Raw genomic sequence first — 19,117 nt, 5'->3', positions numbered from 1 at the left:
AATGTAAACACCGGGGTTCAAATTACACTTTGACTTTTGTGGAGGGTCTCCAAAAAAAAAAAAAAAATGCTGCCCATCACGATGCCCTAATAAAATTGAAGACCTGCCCTCAGGTTATGATTTTCAAATCTTACAGGGGGCTCTCGCCCTCCCCCATAATTCGAACCCTAGTAACATCCCGCCCACTACCCCCCCCCATCGCCCTTCCCAGTTCCCCATATCTCTGCTCACTGCCTCCCTCATCTCCTAGTTACTGGTGGTTGCCCACGCTGTGTCCCCCTAGGAGCAGGCAGGGAAGGGCTAAACTGCCTGCCTGTTCCTGCTGCTGCTGCTCTCTGAGTCAGAAGAGCAACAGTCCAGCAACAGCAGAGGCTGGGCAAGCAGTTTCAACATTCCTTGCATGATTCCTTGGGACAGACAGCACAGGTAGCCATAAGTAAGTAATGGCCTGAGGTCAAGGGGAAACCGGGGCAACCTTAGGGAGCAGAGGACAGGTAGGAATGGGAGATGGGAGACTTACCTTTCAGTCCTCCAGGCCCCTGCTTGCCTGCAGCGTGACTTTGATCTAGCATTAACACCAATTGACTTTTGTGCGGCTCACGGTGTAAGGTGCAACACGGCCCTTAGTCTGGCACATGTATAACACCACTTTGTTAATATATTTTATGCTTTTGTCTAAAATTTCTGTAACCTTTTGAAATATTTGTTTATTGATTAATTTATTGCACTTCCTCTTGAGCTACAGTGTATCATTTACTTTTCTGTTTTCTCCAAACAGACAACTCGTACATGAATAAAGACCAGCATGGCTCATCTTCTGAAAGTGAAGATGAGGCACTGGGTAAATACCATGAAGCCTTGTCCAGAACACACAGTTCCAGACCAACAGTGGTAGATAGCAGGCAGCAGAAAAATTACCTTTGGGAAACCAGACAAAAATATAGCCCTCTGTCTGCAGAGTATGATGGTTACAGTAGTGAAGCTTCAATAGATGAAGGTAAGGTATAGTTTACAAAAGTCCTTTCTTCATCCCTCATTTTCAAGTTATAATGTGGATCAGAATACTGCCTTTAAAGACTCTTATTTAGAAATAGTCACTGTCTGCTAGTGACTCCTAAATATTTCTTGTATCAGAATACACTACAAAAATAGATGAAAATGTATGTTCTTGTCCTTCATGGAAGTACTCCATATGGAACTTAATATGGGAGGAAAGAATATTGTGCAACTTTTATCAGCAATAACTTATTTGAAAAACTGCCTTTAAGTTGTATTGTGGGAAATCCTGATGAATTTTAAGGTAGTGTAAATGCAGAAGTATGAGACATTGCGGGATTCTGTATATAATATGCACTCGGTGGCTGCCATAACTCTGAAGTTGGTTTTATTATTCAGTAAAGTTGTTCTGTTATGTTTTTACTATGTAAATTACAGGAATACCTCCTCTTTCTTGTTTCAAAGAGAGGTCAGCAAAGTTAGTGTTTTATTAATAAAACTCTGCCATGGCATTGAAGGTCACTTTTCTTTTGAAAATCAGCCCTACTTTTCTCGTGACATTTTTTTTTAAACCTCAGTGCGTCATGGAAATAACTAAGTGCTAGGAGTATACAGATAGATTTTTTTTTTTTTTTTTGGCCGATACCAATATCTGATCTCTAAGGAGCCATATCAGCCAATACTGACCCAGTTTCTGATGCAGTGTGGAGAGCTGTCTTCAGCTGGTAACTCTGTTGTGGGAGGGAAGGGGCATGAGGGGGCATATCAACGTCCCCTGCAGTGAGGGAGGGAACAGGGGTAAGGACAAGCGGTGCCTGAGTGGAGCATAGTGTGGGGCAGGGTGAACTTGCAGGTCGGTTGAGGGGTGCCTCTCACTGCTGCTTGCACCCTGGAAGGGCACAGGGGGGCATGTCCCACCTGGATCTGTGCAGAGTGGGGTGGGTAGGCTGCAGCCATGGGCTGGAGCTGGGGCTGTACCGGGCTCTTATTGCCAGAGGCCAGACTCGGGGTGGGGGCTGCAGCCACCCCAGATTTCGCTGTAGCTCCCTCCCAGTGCCACCGCCGCATGCCTGGCACAGCCCCGGCTCTTGCCGGCATGTGGGGGGAGCCAGGGGTTGAGCCGGGAAGAGCCAGGGCTGCACCGGGTGTGCAGTTGCAGCGCTGGGAGGGAGCTACAACAAAATTTGGCGTGGCTGTAGCCCCTGCCCCAAGCCCAGCCCCTGGCAAGAAGAGCCTGGTGCAGCCCCAGCTCCAGCCTGCAGCTGTAGCCCCGCTGCCCTACCCCATGCAGATCCAGAGGGTACATGCAAGCAGCGTGTACATGCAAGCTCCCGGGGTGCAAGCAGTGACGGGAGCCACCCCCTCCTCCCCAACAAGCTGCGGGTCTCTCACACCCCGCCCCAACTTGACTGGGCAGTGTCTGTCCCTGCCTCTTCCCCCTCCCTCAGTATGGGGGGGAGGGTTGATCTGCCCCTTCCCTCCCCTCTGCCCTTCCACCATAATGGACTTACCAGCTGGAGCCAGCTCTCCACACTGCCGGGTTGTGCTCCTTGCTGCCTGCGTGCTGCAGCTGTGTGCATGCAGGGGCATTTATCGGCCAAATTATCAGCCCCATCGAGTCTATTTCCAATACAGCCAATTTTCTTTATATCAGTATAGATCTGAAACTGAAGTGATATATCAGTGAATCTCTACTAAGTTCCTCTTTTCAGTTGACCTAGTTGGCATGCAAGCACCATTTATTCTTGAAAATAGCTGAAGATGAAAAACTTTATTTATATTTATTAACAAGCAAGAAGAAGGGAGTTTTGTTTGAGATACAGGTAAAAAAAAAAAATCAGGTACTGATTTTTACATGGGTGCATTAATTAGACTTTTTTGGATAAGAAATCTTACATTTTAAATTGTATACATAATAAAATTGTTAGTGTATTTTCCAAAACAGTGAATCTAATTTCAGACTAGGTTAGTATCAGCTCTTAACTATGTAGAAAGTTTGGAAATCTCATATGTGATTCTCTGACTGGTTTGAAAGTCTAATTTGTTTCTTTTCCCTATTGAAAAGGTTGTTTATCTCTTAATTTAAGGATTTTGTTTTTATGATCTCTCCCACATTTTGGTTTGGAAAACAGGGACTAGTTATGCAATCACTGATGATCTCTATCACAGAGACAAAATGGATGACATGTATTGGAAGCCTGAAACAGAGTAAGTTGATTCTCTTTTCTTGTTCAGGCAGAAGGCAGGGCAGAGTGCCATCTTAAAGACTGACTCCTTTTCATCAGACTTGTCATCAAAACTCCTTAGTGCCTTTTCGTCTTTGAAATTGGACTTTAGGAGATAGGTGAGCCCGAGTTCCAACAATACAGATGAAAATGGGAAAGTGATGGGTACTGGCTACTTAAGAGGCACTTGCATGAAGAAAGGTTTATGGGAATAAGGGCAGAGGGTATACTAAATACTTTCTGTTTCAGTTCCTTTATCTATTTATACTTGTCAACAGTAGCATCTACACTTTCTTCTTTGCCACCTTCCTATGAGTTTTGTGGGGAGCCAGCTTGATCTGACACCATTTCATGGAGAAGGTTAAGAGATGCTAGATGGGTTGAGAAAGGGAGATGTTGGTACCAAGGAATAAGAACAAATAAGAGATGCAGAATCTATTATAGCCCCAGCAGTGTTTGCCTGTCTCCTAACTAGTGGAGGCTACTTCTTCATACACTTACTCCTCTTCCTCCCATCTCAAAATTGCTTGTATTTGTATCATAAACTATCTCCTGAATTTCTTCTTCCATCTTCCCTTCTCTACTCTTGAGCTTCAGTCTTGCAGAGCTGTCAAATTTCTCTATGTGAATAGGCAGATTAAATTCCATCTTAAAATCATCATCTTTTATCCTCTGCCTCAAAACTGCTGCAGCTCATGCAAGCTACCCTTTTATCCTGGTAAATTTTTGAGCATGGTTGGAGTCTGTGGTAGGAGACTCAAAGTGCAGCAGCTAAGAGTTTGTCAGCCATTTGTTTCCTGTGTCCTGCTGCAAATGCCATCAATGCCCACACTTCTAGATCCTGTCTCCATTCAAACAAATGCACAAAAAAGGGCAGGGGAGATATAATGTCTAACTTTTAAATTTCATAAATGTAAGTGTTAAACTAACTTTTTAAATAGTTATACATTTAGTGTCTCACATTCTTTTATATATATTCTATATTTTTATTTACAACAAAAAGTTTTACAGTTGTCACTATAATAGCTATAATTTTTGGACTGGTTATTTTGCTTTAGCTGTTGTATGTAAGTGGACATTTAATCCCAGTGTTTGGAGTTCCAGGAAATCTACCTGCAATTCTTGATACACCTGTGTGTAAAGCAGTTGCAGAATCAGGCCCTTATTTTATACTGATCTATTGTTAGTCTCCAAGATGCTGTGCAATAATAGTATTCAAGGCAGTAAAAAACTAGCATATTTTTTTATACTGCTTTAGTACACTGCAATATATAATTTGTTGATACTTTTTAGTTCTCCAAAAACCATTTCAAATATAATGGCAAAGTTCCCACATTAATAATTTTTTTCATAAATATTTGCTTTGATTACAGGAAAAAATAAGGAAGAGTATGCCTGATTGCTTTTTATTCGCCCTGGAAGGCAGGCCATGCGTCCTAGAACTTTAGTGACAGAGAAAGTGGGCAGCTGATAAAGCAAATCTGCAATCCATAGACAGAGGCTGGAGATCGTAGCCAGCTAGTTCATACAACTTCAGAGAAGCAATTTGCTAATCTCAGATTAAAAATGAAGAACATTAAGGAACATTTTAGCTGCTTGATTGTAAATTTTACAATACCAAGTTTTGCTGTTTCTTGAAATTTAATATCAATCCTTGACACTTGAGGCATCATAACAATCCTGAGATTTTTTTTTCAGTGGATAGTTTACAGAAAGTGTAAAGAAAAATAATAGAGATTTTTAAAAATTATTTGGGCAAAAACATCTCACTATGTATAAAAGGGAAAGTGTAATAAAAGAAATAGTTGTAGTACTTATTAATATATTTTTCCCCATGTTCTTAATTTTTCATAAATTTAATTATTTTTCCCATGTTTAGATCCTAGACATTATGGTCATATTTTCCAAACGTTAAAATGTATAGTTCCTGTTGACATCAGTAAGAATTCCACACCAGATCAAAGACCGCACGAGCTGATAAAAAATACCATGGTTTTCCATTTTCGAAGCAGTTATCTGGTTTTCTTTTTGGTATTAATCTGAAGTTCTGTCCTTTTTCCTGCATCATGTCATACTTTTCTTTTTAAAGAAGGGAACCATAACTGTATCTTCCTGTACCTTGGACATTTCTTTTTATTTAATTTTTTTCTTGACAACTCTCCTTTTTTGTTTAAAAAACAAACAAACCCCAACAATAAAGCATGCACAGAAGTTGTAATAAAATAGATAATAAACAGAATCTTGCTTTCTGAGCAAATGAGGTTAAGGCCAATTGAATTATTTGATACGTTACTTGGTTTTCTAATTGCAAATTACGAAAACTCAATCATGATAACCTAAAATTTGCTTATTGCCAATGGAAAAACATGTGCTAATAGCTAACATATTTGATTTCAGGTTTATAGGATGTAAATATTTTCAAAATGCATTATTTTGAAGTTTGAAAACATAAGCAAATGTGTCATGTTTTCATTTTATTCTTTTGTCCTCTAGATGGCCATATTAATCTTTCTTTTCTACCTAGCAGCATAGGGCTGATAGCATCATTATATAACATTTAATCTTTAAGTAAAGAAAACAAGTAATAATTTACCAATATTTTTGCACAATTGCTGTTTTTCTAATGATATATTTTCCTTGTACTGTGTTAAACCTCTTCATTTGCTTCATTACATTTATATTAAGCAATTTAGTAAATATTTCTCTAGTTCTGCAATGTCAGCCATCTGCCTAGGAACTGGATCTGTATCACTTCTGTAGCATATATTATATTGAAATTCTGCAGAATCTGAATTTACTTTTGATTTAATGAAAGTTTCTCATCTGAATTGCAGTTAGAGGTATGCTTACCTTCAGAGTGCACAAGATGATTTTTCTTTTTATGACAGGCTTTAGTAAATTACCTTAGAAACAGCCTCAGATTCCTTAATATCTAAATAAAGTCTAGTTTAGTAGAAAATCAAGAGAAGATCAAATCAGAGTCAAGTTAAATTGTTCTAGAGTTCTGTGTTTGCACTTATTCTTTTTTTCCTGAGTGTCAATGTCTTGGTTCAGCTCAGGATCAGATAATATCCTTTACCTTTTTTGGATATAGTTATGTTCCAACTTGCTCATTAAAATATTAGCTGAGAGAGCATCTGGGGTTTTAGTAACTGTAAACTCAGAGAGCGTGGAATCACTTTTCTTCTTTGTTCCTATCCTAGTATGATTGCCATTTCATCTTTGATGATATCCTCCCACTTCCTGAAAGAGTAGTTACTTTCCAAATTATTTCAAATGCTCTTATGACCCTATTAAATACAAAATATTCTGCCTTAATTACATGATATTGTCTGAGCTGCTGTGTCTGGCTCATGTTTACATGAGAGGAATCCTTTATCTCAAAATATAGAGTAAATATTTCATACTTAGTTAATGTTTCTTTGCAGAAAGTAAACCAATAGCAGAAATAGTGACATAACTGAGATCTTTAAAACTTTAATTTCTAAAAATCCAAAATACTGGTATTGTAGGTGAAGAAATGGGTTTGTTCACAAAACTCAAGTTTCAAATTTACAGTAAAATTTATATTTTGAAACTTGAAGCAAATTGTTGATATCTTAGTCATAATTTTACAGAGACTATACTATATGAATTCTTAACAGATAATGTCTAATCCATCATGTCTTACTGCCTCTGATGGCTCCTTCCTAAACTTTAAAACCTGCACACATTCATACAAGCAAATTCCCATGCCTTTGTTCTCTTCTAACAATTCTACAAAAGAGGTCATTTTTTTTCTTCAGAAAAACAGTACTTTGAGGGATCCAGAAGATGAGAGGTTTTTTTTTTTAGTTGAGGCTATTAAGACAAGCATGTTGAAAGTGAGACTTTGCAGACAGATGTTAGTTGTAGATTTTTTTTTTTCCTTGCTTCTGAAAGCAACAAATCCTCTGAATCCCTAGCACCCAGAGGAGAAAAAAGATTCTATTCTTTATATTCATGACAGCATGCAGAAGTGTCTTAAGTTCCCCTGGGCTGGCTCTGACTAAGCATCCCTAGTCCAGATCTTTTCATCAGTTGTGCAAAACTCCAAATGATAGGCAGCAAATCTGGAGTGTGGTTCCAGGTGTGAGATGAAGCCACTGGCATCATAGTGTAACAGATAATGTAAGCAGTCAGAACTGTTATCTACTTAGCTGTAGATTACCATGTGCAATACAATGACTGATTCCGTTTCCTTTTTATTTTATTTATTTTTGATAGCATCACATTCAGTGGAGTTCTGTGACAAATGATTCAGTCATAGAGAGAAGTGGTTAGCCATTTCACCCTGAAGTCAGGCAGAAGGCAGGGCAGTACTTTAGAGACTATTTGGCTGAGAAGGGCATGCTTTTGTACCTTACTTTCATCACCTATGATGACTCAAGCCTTTCTGAATTAGGTAGTCTCTAGGGCCATTTTTTACACATGTATATGCTGCAGCACCAGGCACTTTGTTGCCCAGAGCTGTGTCGCATACAGTTGGCAAAATGCGTGTCAGTATGCAGAAAATGGCAGTAATCTGCTTTTGACTAAAATGCATCAAAGGTGTCTTAGTTCAAAAGTGTACTGCCGCCATTTTCTCTGCACTGATACACATTTCACCACTGGTACAACTGCAAGTGATGCAATGCGATGCACATCAGGTCGCATGTGGAGCAGACTAGATTAATCAAGTTTCCAGCGTGTCAGATCTCCGGCACATTGCAGCATGGAAAAGTATGTGTCTAAATGCTCTAAGGTGCCACCCTGCCCTGCCTTGTCCTTAATGATCCATGTGTTTAGAGTCTGACTGCTTTACGTTTCTCAACTTTTTTTGAAACATATGGGAGTACCAAAATATTGTAGTGTGGAAGCTTTAGCTCTTTTAAACGAGAATCTGATATTCCATCTTCCATCAAGCAGATACTACTGGATTTTCCATACATTGAAGGTAGAACAAGGGGTTATTTTTGTAGTTTACCTTTCCTAGCCTTTATCCCTAGCTAGGTTTTAAGTACCTTCTGGTGTGTTTTTTGGACTGTGGCTTCCTCGCTTCCTGTTTTCTGCCTCTGCATAGGGAGCAGAGAATCTGATCTTAGAGGTCTGGCTGATCACATAACTTTTTACAGTGTCTCTTCCTATCACTAGCTTGCAGAGAATGTCTTCATAGCTAGGGACAGACATTCAGAAAGCCTAAGCTTGAATTGATTCAAGCTTTGCAAGTTGTTCTAACCTGCAAAGCTTGAACCGGTTTGCAGGTGGATAGACATTCCTTTTCCATTCCAGAAATGCAGGCACATGCCTGCAGTGGCTTAGGCTAGAAGCTGGGGGGTGCTAGAGCAGTCCTCCCCTCCCTTCCACAGTACTGAGCTGAGGGGGGTGTGGCCAGGCTCTGGAAGAACATTTTGATTAGCCCAGTGGGGAATTGATAACAGAGTTCATTAGGACTGTGCAAAACTTTGGTTCCTGATTCGATTTAGTCCGATTCAGTGGCCAAATCTCTGAATCTGAATTGAATCAAGAGACCCTTTAATCTCCCCAAATTTAAATTGGAACCCTCTGAATAGATTCGGAGATTTGGACATAGATGCAGCTTTAAATGTTTTTTCTACGTACCTCAAACTACCAGGTGGCTCATGAATGCTATGATGCTGGGGTGGATGGAGCATCCCACAAGAGCGCCGGGGCCTCCCTAGCGCACTTGGCAGCAGACCCGGAAGTGGACCAGAAGCACTTCTGGTCCACTTCTGGATTCACTGGGGAGTGCACTGGGGGGCTCCCCTCGCGTTCCCTGGCTTGGCGACTGGTGCCTCCTGGGTCTGGGGTGGAGCACCTGGGGTCCCGCCACAGCTAATTCCTGCTTAGCATGGGGTGGTGAGGGGGATGCGGGGAGTAGCCTGCAAGTCTCTACTGGAGCTGCAGCCAGGGAGCAGAGGGGAGGGCCCAGCTCTGCTGTGGAGCAGAGAGCCCTGCCCAGCCCAGAGAGCGTGCTGGGATGCTGGGGGTTGTCTAGTTTAACTTAAACCAACAAGGGGTCTGGGACAGACATTGCATAAACTGGTTTGACCCAAATCAGTTAAGTCTGATCCTATATTCAACCAGATTCATCTCAGACCAGTTTCAGCCATTTTCAAACTGGTTTATGTGCACTGAACATTTGTTCTGTTACAGGTTTAAACCAGTTTGTGATCACTTAAATTGGTTTATGTGTAATGGCTGGACCACTGTGAAGAGACCTGGAGATTCCTTACAGCAGGATGTCTCCAGTGATAGCAACAAAGAGTTCGTTTAGTTAAACATCTTCAGTCAGGAGTCACTAATCTATGGCCCTATGGGCTGAGCCTTTAGATCTGGCCCATGGACTTGGTGCTTTAGCAGCAATCACTTTCCTTGTGCCATCATAAGGAAAAGTGGTAGTGGCAAGCACTTCCCCATGCTGCCACCAGGGAAAAGCAGCAGTGGTGGTTACATCTTAGCACTATTCTGGCTGCCTGGTAGCCTGCCTCCAGTCTGAATTGGGTCAATCTGGCCTGCAGCCTTTAAAGGTTGCCAACCTTCACTTTAAGCTGGCATATGCTCTCCTTGGGCTCCTTTTGAAATCTGTTCCTGGTTATCTTTTATTAAATATTAAAATGTATTAATAACTTTAAACAAATTCAAAGAGTGGGGAAAGGGCAGAGACTAAATCTGGGGGTGGGCAAAATATGGCCCATGGCATGTCCCTCAGCCCTACCTAGCCCAGGCACTTGTGGCCCATTCTGCCACTCCTGGGCGCAGGGCGGCACAGTGGTCGAACTCAGCTTCCTGGTAAACCCTGTGGTGGCAGCAGGTCATTCTCTCCAGCTACTGCTGCCAGTCTGCCCTGCACCCACTCCTGGGAGTGCCAGACGGAGTGGGAGGGTAGGTGGGTGAGGTCTTCAGGAAGACTGGCCTGGGACCCCTGTGTGCAGGGTACACTTGGCCAAGTAGATGGGATGGGGTCATGGGTGAGTGAGAAGCAGTGTCCAGGAGTGGGATGGGGGGGTCGGGGCTTGGGTCAGGGCCAGAATTATGGGGTCGTGACAGTGTGGGGCCAGGGCCCAGGGCAAAGCTGTGATCCATTCCCCATATATCCCTGCCCATGAAACCAGAGCCCATTGTGGGGAGCGAATTGTGGCTCTGTCCTGGGTCCAAGCCCCAGCCTGCTGATCTCACTTCCAGATGCTGCTGTCTGCCTACCTGCAGCCCTATCTGACTGGCTGAGCTCACTGTGCCTGCAGGGTCCCAGGCTGGTCTCTGTCTAGTGGTCCCGGCAGTGGGTGTGGGGCGACTAGACTCAGGACCAGGTAGGATCAGTGGCCCCCCCCCCCCCCCCCAGTCAAGTCAGCACCCCTGACCCCCTTCCCCTACCAGCCAACAACCATTCACCAAAACTCTTTAAGTGGCCCTCCAATCCAAATAATTGCCCACCCCTGGACTAAGTAGTGCTGCCAGAGCTGACAAGTGTTGATTGCTATGTCCCTCTGACTATTAACTACTACTGTAGTATGGGTTGGCAGTAGAGGTGCACTGATACATTGGTCTGATATCGGATCGGTACCGATATAAAGAAAATTGGCTGTATCAGAAATTGGCCCTATGCAGCTGATAATTTGGCCAATTAATGCTTGTGCATGCATGTAGCTGCAGTGCAGCACGCAGCTGCAGTGCAGCATTCAGGTAGTGAGGAGCACATCTCAGCAGTGTGGAGAGTTGTGTGCAGCCAGTAAGTCTGTTGTGGAAGGGGAGGAGGGAGGGAAGGGGTGTGGAGGGGGGCCGATCAATGCTTCCTGTGGCTTGGGGGGGGGGGGCACCTTCTGCTGCTGCTTGCACCCTGGGAGGGCATGGGGGGGGGCATATTCCCCCGGATCTGTGTGGGGTGGGGTGGTTGGGCTGTAGCTGCAGGCTGGAGGCGGGACTGTGCCAGGCTTTTCTCGGCAGGGGCTGGGCTTAGGTTGGGGGCAATGGAGCGTGCTGCAGGCCACACCAATAGCCACTGGGAATGGGGCCACAGCAAAATTTGGGGTGGCTGCAGTGCCCTCCGTAGCCCCCACCCCAAGCCCAGGCCCTGCCAAGAAGAGTCCAGCACAGCCCTGGCTCTAGCCCACGGCTGCAGCCTGCCTGCCTTGCCTCACATGCCTACCAGGGCACACGCCCCTGCTGTGTCCTTCCCAAGTGTGTGCAGCAGCGGGAGCCAGCCCCCCCTCGCCCCCCAAGCTGTGGTTCTGTCTTGCGCTTTGCCCTGGCTGGGCAGCACCTGCCCCTTCCCTCACCATGGGGGGCATTGATCTGCCCCTCCCCCCCACCCCTAACTTCCCTCCTCCCCTTCCACCCCAATGAACTTACCAGCTGTATGCAGCTGTATTGGAAATTGAATCGGTATCGGCTGATATGCCTCCTTAAAAATCACCTATCGGTATTGGCCCCCAAAATCTCTATCGGTGCACCCCTAGTTAGCAACCTTCTAGAAGAGCAGGCCAGTGCTTATGACCTGGCTGCTATCGTGGGCTGCCCATCCCTTCCATAGTGCCACAGCTCTCCGTGCTCTGTGCCAAGGGCTGGTTTCCCATAGCTTCGAACTGGAGTTGCCAGAAAATTTGGCCAACGCAGGTGGAGAATGGTTAGTTCGATGGTAAGGGTCAGTGGAGCTGCAGGGGGGCAAGACAGACCATCCCTCAGCACAGAGCGTTGAGGTAACAGGTAACTTGAAAACATGGCCTCTCTAAGGAACTAGTGTATATGCCACTGCATGCTGCTGATCTCCCTGCTGCTGCCCTGCAGGCTAGATAAGACAATCATAGGAGCTCTTTGTGGGCCAGATCTGGCTTGTGGGCTGCAGGTTGCCAACCCCTGTACTACAGGATAGGATGAAAAATAGTTGATGGTGTCATTTTCAGGGCTTTGGTTTTTCAGTCTGCCGAACGTTTTACACTGCTCTCATCATTGTGAGTCCTGTGACTGAGCAAGATACCCCTTCCACAAACGAACCAGATTTTTTGTCCATGAGTGGGCTTACATTTAGTGAGGAGTAAGCTCCCTCACATTTTCCTTGGGATAAGAATGTGCATGCCTCGAGTTATTGCAAAGTAGCTGAATCACTTTTAAGTTCGTGCCCTAGTTTACTTGACAGTAATTTTCTTGTATGCCCATATCTTTAGTTTGTTATAAATATTTTTTCCTAAATTAAACTGTGGAGTGTCATCAGCTTCAGTCAGCTATACAGCCCTTAGATTTGTAGAAATGAAGTTCAGATCCTGGGAATCCTTAAAGAAGTACCTTGAGTTGGAGTGAAAAGCATTGCCATGAACACAGGAACTTCTCAGGTGGATTCTGTAGTTCTAAAGGCTCTTCTTGTCCCTCCAGTGGTATCACTTTTCTGTATTATGCCTCTTTCTTGCTGCAGGGACAAACTGGATATCCTTCCTTTAATTTGGAGGATGTAATTGAGTCTTGATTTGATAGCAGCTCTGGAGGCTGCCTGGATCAGTAGCGGTCTGGACAAGGTAGCTGAAGTTTTCTAGACATTCATGTGCTTCCTCAACCTCCTATGATTGTCCTCGGGGTTCTTGTCATTCTGGGGTAATTTTATATTATTATTTTTTTCTTCTTTCTATCCTTTTTTTTAAACTCAGGTTTATCTGGCTGTTTTGGAAGACAGCGCCTTTTGTTGCTTCTGATGATGGTGTCTTCCTGAAGGAGATTGGCGGTTTTAAGAGTTGATGGTTCAGATTGCTGAGTATTTGGAGTTAGACACTATGATCCAAAATCAGGTGTTTTGATACACAGGAGAGCAAAGAGCACTCTGTCAAAAAAAAAATCTTTGACAGAGAGCTCCTGTGTTCAGTGGTATTTCTGCACTGTGTATTTAATATCTTGAACAAAATAGACAGCAGTGGGATAGCTTCTGCACCACTGGGAGTGGAAGCAGTCAGTGATGGAAGCCAAAACCAAGGGCTACCTTTCTCTTAGAGTGGTAACCATCTCACTTGGTCAGTGCACTCTTTCGCTTGCTATTTTCTTGGCATTACATATCTTCCTCTACTGGCTGCCCAGCTGAACACTCTCAACAGGATAGGTAGAGATGCTCCTGGCCTTGCATAGCTCATGGCCTATGCTGGGAAGCGGCTCCCCAGCATGTAGGCTTAAACAATCTCAGGCCAAAGACAGTTTAAAACTTGGTTCTCCCACTTCCCGGACAAAAGCCTGGAGGATCCTCCCTTACATCCTACCTAGGTTTCTTTGCTCTTTTTCTTTCTGTGCTCCTGCAACTTAAACAGAGTTATGTGCTTTCCTGGACAGAATAGTATCATCACAGAGTGTAAGTAGTGGGAGTGGATTGCTTCTGAGTATGCTCATAACGGCAAAAGCAGTTGCACAGCAGGGAGTGGAATCTAAAATCTGCAGGAGTTGCCTAAAATGCTATTAATGCATCTAACTTTAGCTGAATAAGTGCTGTGAACTGGATTTGAGCCTTAGTTATCTGATGATCAGGGTAGTGAGAGAAGCGCATAAAAGCTGCATATGACTTCACTGAGTACAACAGCATATACAAATTTCTTGCCCTTTTTTTTGCTTTTTGGGTATGTGGTCAAACAAAAGAACACTTCAGTTGAGCTGAGCAGAGGAGAACAATTCAATATTGAGGCGATTTTTGAGGTTTCAAAATTTGTTTCTGTTTCAAACTGGAACCAAACAAAACCTTTACAAATATCTTTTGTAGAAACAAAACTTTGTGTTCGTGTATCATTGTGTGCCTTAAGGAAACAATCCTTCGGGCACAAAGCAAGACGATCCCTGAGCGAGGCAAAAGAGGGAAAGGGGCCAGGAGGCTTCCCTGGCTGACCAGAGAAATCCAGGGCAGCCTAAGGGCCAAAAGGGGAGCACATAAAAAGTGGAAACAGGGAGAGATCACCAAAGACGAATATACCTCCTCTGCTCATGCTTGTAGGGAGGCAGTTAGACGGGCCAAAGCTACCATGGAGCTGAGGATGGCATCCCAAGTAAAAGACAACAAGAAATTGTTTTTTAGATATGTAGGGAGTAAAAGGAAGGCCCAGGGAGGAATAGGACCCCTGCTAAAAGGGCAGAAACAATTGGTGACGGACAGGGGGGACAAGGCTGAACTCCTCAACGAGTTCTTTGCCTCAGTGTTCCTAAGCGAGGGGCACGACAAGTCTCTCACTGGGGTTGTAGAGAGGCAGCAGCAAGGCACCAGACTTCCATGCGTAGACCCTGAGATGGTGCAGAGTCACTTGGAAGAACTGGATGCCTTTAAGTCGGCAGGCCCGGATGAGCTCCATCCGAGGGTGCTGAAGGCACTGGCCGACATCGTTGCAGAGCCACTGGCGGGAATATTCGAACGCTCGTGGCGCACGGGCCAAGTCCCGGAGGACTAGAAAAGGGCCAACGTGGTCCCCATTTTCAAGAAGGGGAGGAAGGAGGACCCACGCAACTATAGGCCAGTCAGTCTCACCTCCATCCTTGGTAAAGTCTTTGAAAAAATTATCAAGACTCACATTTGTGAGAGCCCAGCAGGACAAATTATGCTGAGGGGAAACCAGCACGGGTTCGTGGCAGGCAGATCGTGCCTGACCAATCTAGTCTCTTTTTATGACCAGGTTATGAAACGCCTGGACACAGGAGGAGGGGTGGATGTCGTATACTTGGACTTCAGGAAGGCCTTCGATACGGTATCCCACCCCATACTGGTGAACAAGTTAAGAGGCTGTGACTTGGATGACTACACAGTCCAGTGGGTGGCGAATTGGCTGGAGGGTCGCACCCAGAGAGTCATGGTAGATGGGTCGGTTTCGACCTGGAAGGGTGTGGGCAGTGGGGTCCCGCAGGGCTCGGTCCTTGGACCGATACTCTTTAATGTCTTCATCAGTGACTTGGACGAGGGAGTCAAATGTACTCTGTCCAAGTTTGCAGACGACACAAAGCTATGGGGAGATGTGGACACGCCGGAGGGCAGGGAACAGCTACAAGCAGACCTGGACAGGTTGGACAAGTGGGCAGAAAACAACAGAATGCAGTTCAACAAGGAGAAATGCAAAGTGCTGCACCTAGGGAGGAAAAATGTCCAGCACACCTACAGCCTAGGGAATGACCTGCTGGGTGGCACAGAGGTAGAAAGCAATCTTGGAGTCCTAGTGGACTCCAAGATGAACATGAGTCGGCAGTGTGACGAAGCCATCAGAAAAGCCAATGGCACTTTATCGTGCATCAGCAGATGCATGACGAATAGGTCCAAGTGTAAGGTTTGACCTAGAAACTACTATGCAAAGCCTAAGCAAAAGTGAATGTTATGTGTCGAATGCCCATCTGCAATGATAAGGAGCAGACAGTCTTAGATAGAGGAAGCTTGAAAACAAAAAACAGAATCAGAGTTACTGGAACAAAGAGCTCATTATAATACTAAAAATCACACCCCTAGGCGGGGAAGATATAGGCTAATGAAACATATATGTATGTTAATGAGATACATAGCTAAAACACAGGTATAGAGACATGCTCAGTAAAGAACTCCTTGCGTCACTCCTTTATAACCAATTAGCAAACAAGGATGCTTATGAAGATTCAACCTCTTGTATATAAGGGGCTCAGTATTGAATATGTGTGTGCTTGTCTTGTGAAATTATTCCGCTTGCACCTTTTATTGCTAGCAATAAATCTTTTTTATACTTTCACCCCTGGTATCTTTATTGGCCTTTGCATACCGGGCACGAACCCAGACTTGAGTTGGGGCCTAACACAAGGAGGTGATACTTCCCCTCTATCGGGCGCTGGTCAGACCACAGTTGGAGTACTGCGTGCAATTCTGGGCGCCACACTTCAAGAAGGATGCGGATAACCTGGAGAGGGTCCAGAGAAGGGCCACTCTTATGGTCAAGGGCCTACAGACCAAGCCCTACGAGGAGAGACTAGAGAAACTGGACCTTTTCAGCCTCTGCAAGAGAAGGTTGAGAGGCGACCTTGTGGCTGCCTATAAGTTCATCACGGGGGCAAAGAAGGGAATTGATGAGTATTTATTCACCAAGGTGCCCCCAGGGGTTACAAGAAACAATGGCCACAAGCTAGCAGAGAGCAGATTTAGATTGAACATTAGGAAGAACTTCTTCACAGTTCGAGTGGCCAAGGTCTGGAACAGGCTCCCAAGGGAGGTGGTGCTCTCCCCTACCCTGGGGGTGTTCAAGAGGAGGTTAGATGAGTATCTAGCTGGGGTCATCTAGACCAAGCACTCTTTCCTGCTTATGCAGGGGGTCGGACTCAATGATCTATTGAGGTCCCTTCCGACCCTAACATCTATGAATCTATGATCATCACTGTGATTTGGGATGAAAGAGTCTTCTCTGAATCAGGCAGGAGAACATGGTGTTGCACTTATATTTTTCATGTCAAAAGCTATAACCATTGGTCCAAAATGTCTGATTTTTTTTTCTCTCTCAAATGTCAATATGTCTCCATGAAAATTTTCTGTTTCGAAGATGAAAAAAAAATGGTGTTTGAAGTTTAAGCAGAGAAAAGACTCAAACAAATATTTTTTTCCTCAATGTCCCATTGGTGGAACATACTTAATTGAAGTTCTTTAGGCCCTTACCTATAGGGGCTGCAGTGTTTGTTTATAGAATAGTCCTGATGGCATGTGATAGAAGAGCAGTCTCAAGAATAAGTCTTCAGTTAAGGTGTGGTTGAAAAAAAAAAAAAAAAAAGTTTCCTTCTCCCCCTCTTCCCCAGTAGTGTGGCTCTGGGAAACTTGGGTGGATTGCTCCCAGTGATCTTTATCTGTAGATTGCAGTCTAATAAAAGCAGTACATAGAAATCTGCTGAAATTGTCAGGGAAGCAAATCCCTCAAAAAGTTAGAATGCTGCTTTTAAGGGCAAATTTATAGCTGAAGTATTCTGTTAAAGTCAATGGAGTAAAAATGATAGAATTTTAGTCTCATTGTTTCATTTGCTCTGTTTGTGAAAACATCAGTGATGTTGCCTTTGCACCCTTCCTTACAATACATGGTCTATTTGCTATCCCAGGTAGCAAATGTTAGAGAAAAAAACTATCTGTATTTCAGGAAATGTATGCCATTAAAATCTAGTTTAAAAATAGCAGAGAAATAAGTTTAGCTTAATAAAGGCTCTGAGCAGTCTTAAAATCCTCCAAGAGTCTGGAGTATGCAGAAGCTTTTAGCCTGGTAGCAGCTTCAAGTAGAAAGGCTCTGATTTTAATGAGTGTGTGAAATTGACACAGTTGGAGAAAATAGAGTATTTTTTTAAAGGCAGCTTTCTTGTCAGCAGAGTTTGGAAAACAAGAAAAAAAGCAGCTTAGGAAAAAAAGGCTTTTGTCAATGTCTTCTCTTCTTCTCCAGCTGCCTCCATTTCAAACACTCCACTGCCAGTGTCAGAGCCTTCTCAGTGCAAGCTGCCAAGTTAAAAGCAGCAACAGACTCTAGGCTCCTGAAGAAGTCTAAAGTCTGCAGTATGTTTATATTTAGCTAAAACTAACTGAAAAATATTTTTCTACTATATTGTGTGTGTTGTGATATGAGGATGGGATTATATGGTGAACTGGATTCTCTCTAAGCCAGGTACCCGCCTGGCTGACATCACACAGTTCATGAGCTTGCCACTGAGCTAGGATCATGAACTGTATTTCATACAGTGAAGGTCTGTTTGAACAGCCTCTTCCTCCTCAACTCCTCCCCCTCCTTTGCTTCCGTTTCACTTGCTCCTGGCCTCTACAAAGAAGAGGATACTAAGTACACTGTCCCTTCCCCCTCTCCTTTGGAAAGGGGGCATCAGTTTCTCTGGTGGCGCTTTCTGCCAAGTCTTAAGTGTACGAACAACTTTACATTTATTTGTGATGTATAAAGGTATTAAACGTGTGCTCTGTTTTGCAAAAGGAAAATAATTAGAGAAAACTTTGGATGACAAATGATAGCAGTAGTGAAAATGTATCAATTAAAAATTTATTCAGCAAATTCAGGAACTTACTCCTTCTTCCAATTTAAACGTGTTTGTAATACAGTGATAACATTTTGATATTTATCATAGGCCATCTCATTGGCACTGTGTGGACACTAATACTGTTGCACTGTCAGCAATTTTGTCTCCAAATCAATATACAGTACTGTAAAATATTCTTGATACTTGCACAATGGCATTACTGGTTTCAATGAAAATATTAGGTTTCCCCTGTTTTAGAACTATTCCTAGTCCTCATATTGTAGTAAAAGATTGATATTCATTCGGTTTAATAGAGTGAAGCAAGTCTCTTCATGAAGTTTAAGTATAAATTTGAATATGCTGGTATGGAATGTCACTTTCACAGTAAATATGTTCATTGTATACATGTTTCATGCTGAGATCTGAAACGGAGAATGCTTAAAAGAAAAAGTTGGGTTTTTGTGCTGTCTTTTCTGGAGCTACCACATTAAAAAAAATATTTTCAGCCAAGTGATAGAGACTATAGAGAAGAAGTTAGAGCTGGGTGAAAGCAATGATTTAAAAGGAGGACAGCAAGAGAAGCAGTGTATGAGGCACACTGGAGCAAGTCCATGTGGTGTTTAAAAGAGAGAGGAACAGTGCTGTAATTAGGGCAGAGTGACCGAGCAGCTGCCCTGGGCACCAACTTAGGATGGGAGCAGAAAAAAAACTTGCCACTGCAGCCACACAGTTGTCGGTGGTGGCAGTGGCAGTCCAAATCCAGCTGCCACGGCTGACCAGCCACATCATTTGCCTCGGGGGGGTGGGGGGGTGTCTAAAATTGAGTCTAAAACAAATAGAAAGGTACACAGGTTGTTTGATATGGTTAGTTACACTCTGATTGTAGTTCTTTGGATATCTGAGTGGCAGGCAAGTATGTTGTATATGTATTGGAG

At 43.7% G+C, this 19,117-nt stretch overlaps 1 protein-coding gene across 9 annotated transcripts in view; it reads left to right on the top strand.

The window, feature by feature from the left end:
• SYT14 (synaptotagmin 14) overlaps window positions 1–19,117 on the top strand; it is a 210,520-nt gene that overhangs the window by 106,367 nt on the left and 85,036 nt on the right. For 8 of the 9 annotated variants that reach the window (XM_059718210.1, XM_059718216.1, XM_059718230.1 and 5 more), the window contains one exon: window positions 779–997. In XM_059718210.1, coding sequence (XP_059574193.1) covers window positions 779–997 — 219 coding nt within the window. Of the gene's footprint in view, window positions 1–778; window positions 998–3,254; window positions 3,341–19,117 lie in introns of those variants that run through there. The other variant, XM_059718226.1, reaches the window with a different exon arrangement.

This window comes from Alligator mississippiensis, chromosome 1 (genome assembly GCF_030867095.1).
Source record: "Alligator mississippiensis isolate rAllMis1 chromosome 1, rAllMis1, whole genome shotgun sequence".
Taxonomy (NCBI): domain Eukaryota; kingdom Metazoa; phylum Chordata; order Crocodylia; family Alligatoridae; genus Alligator; species Alligator mississippiensis.
This window is presented reverse-complemented; position numbering and strand designations above follow the sequence as displayed.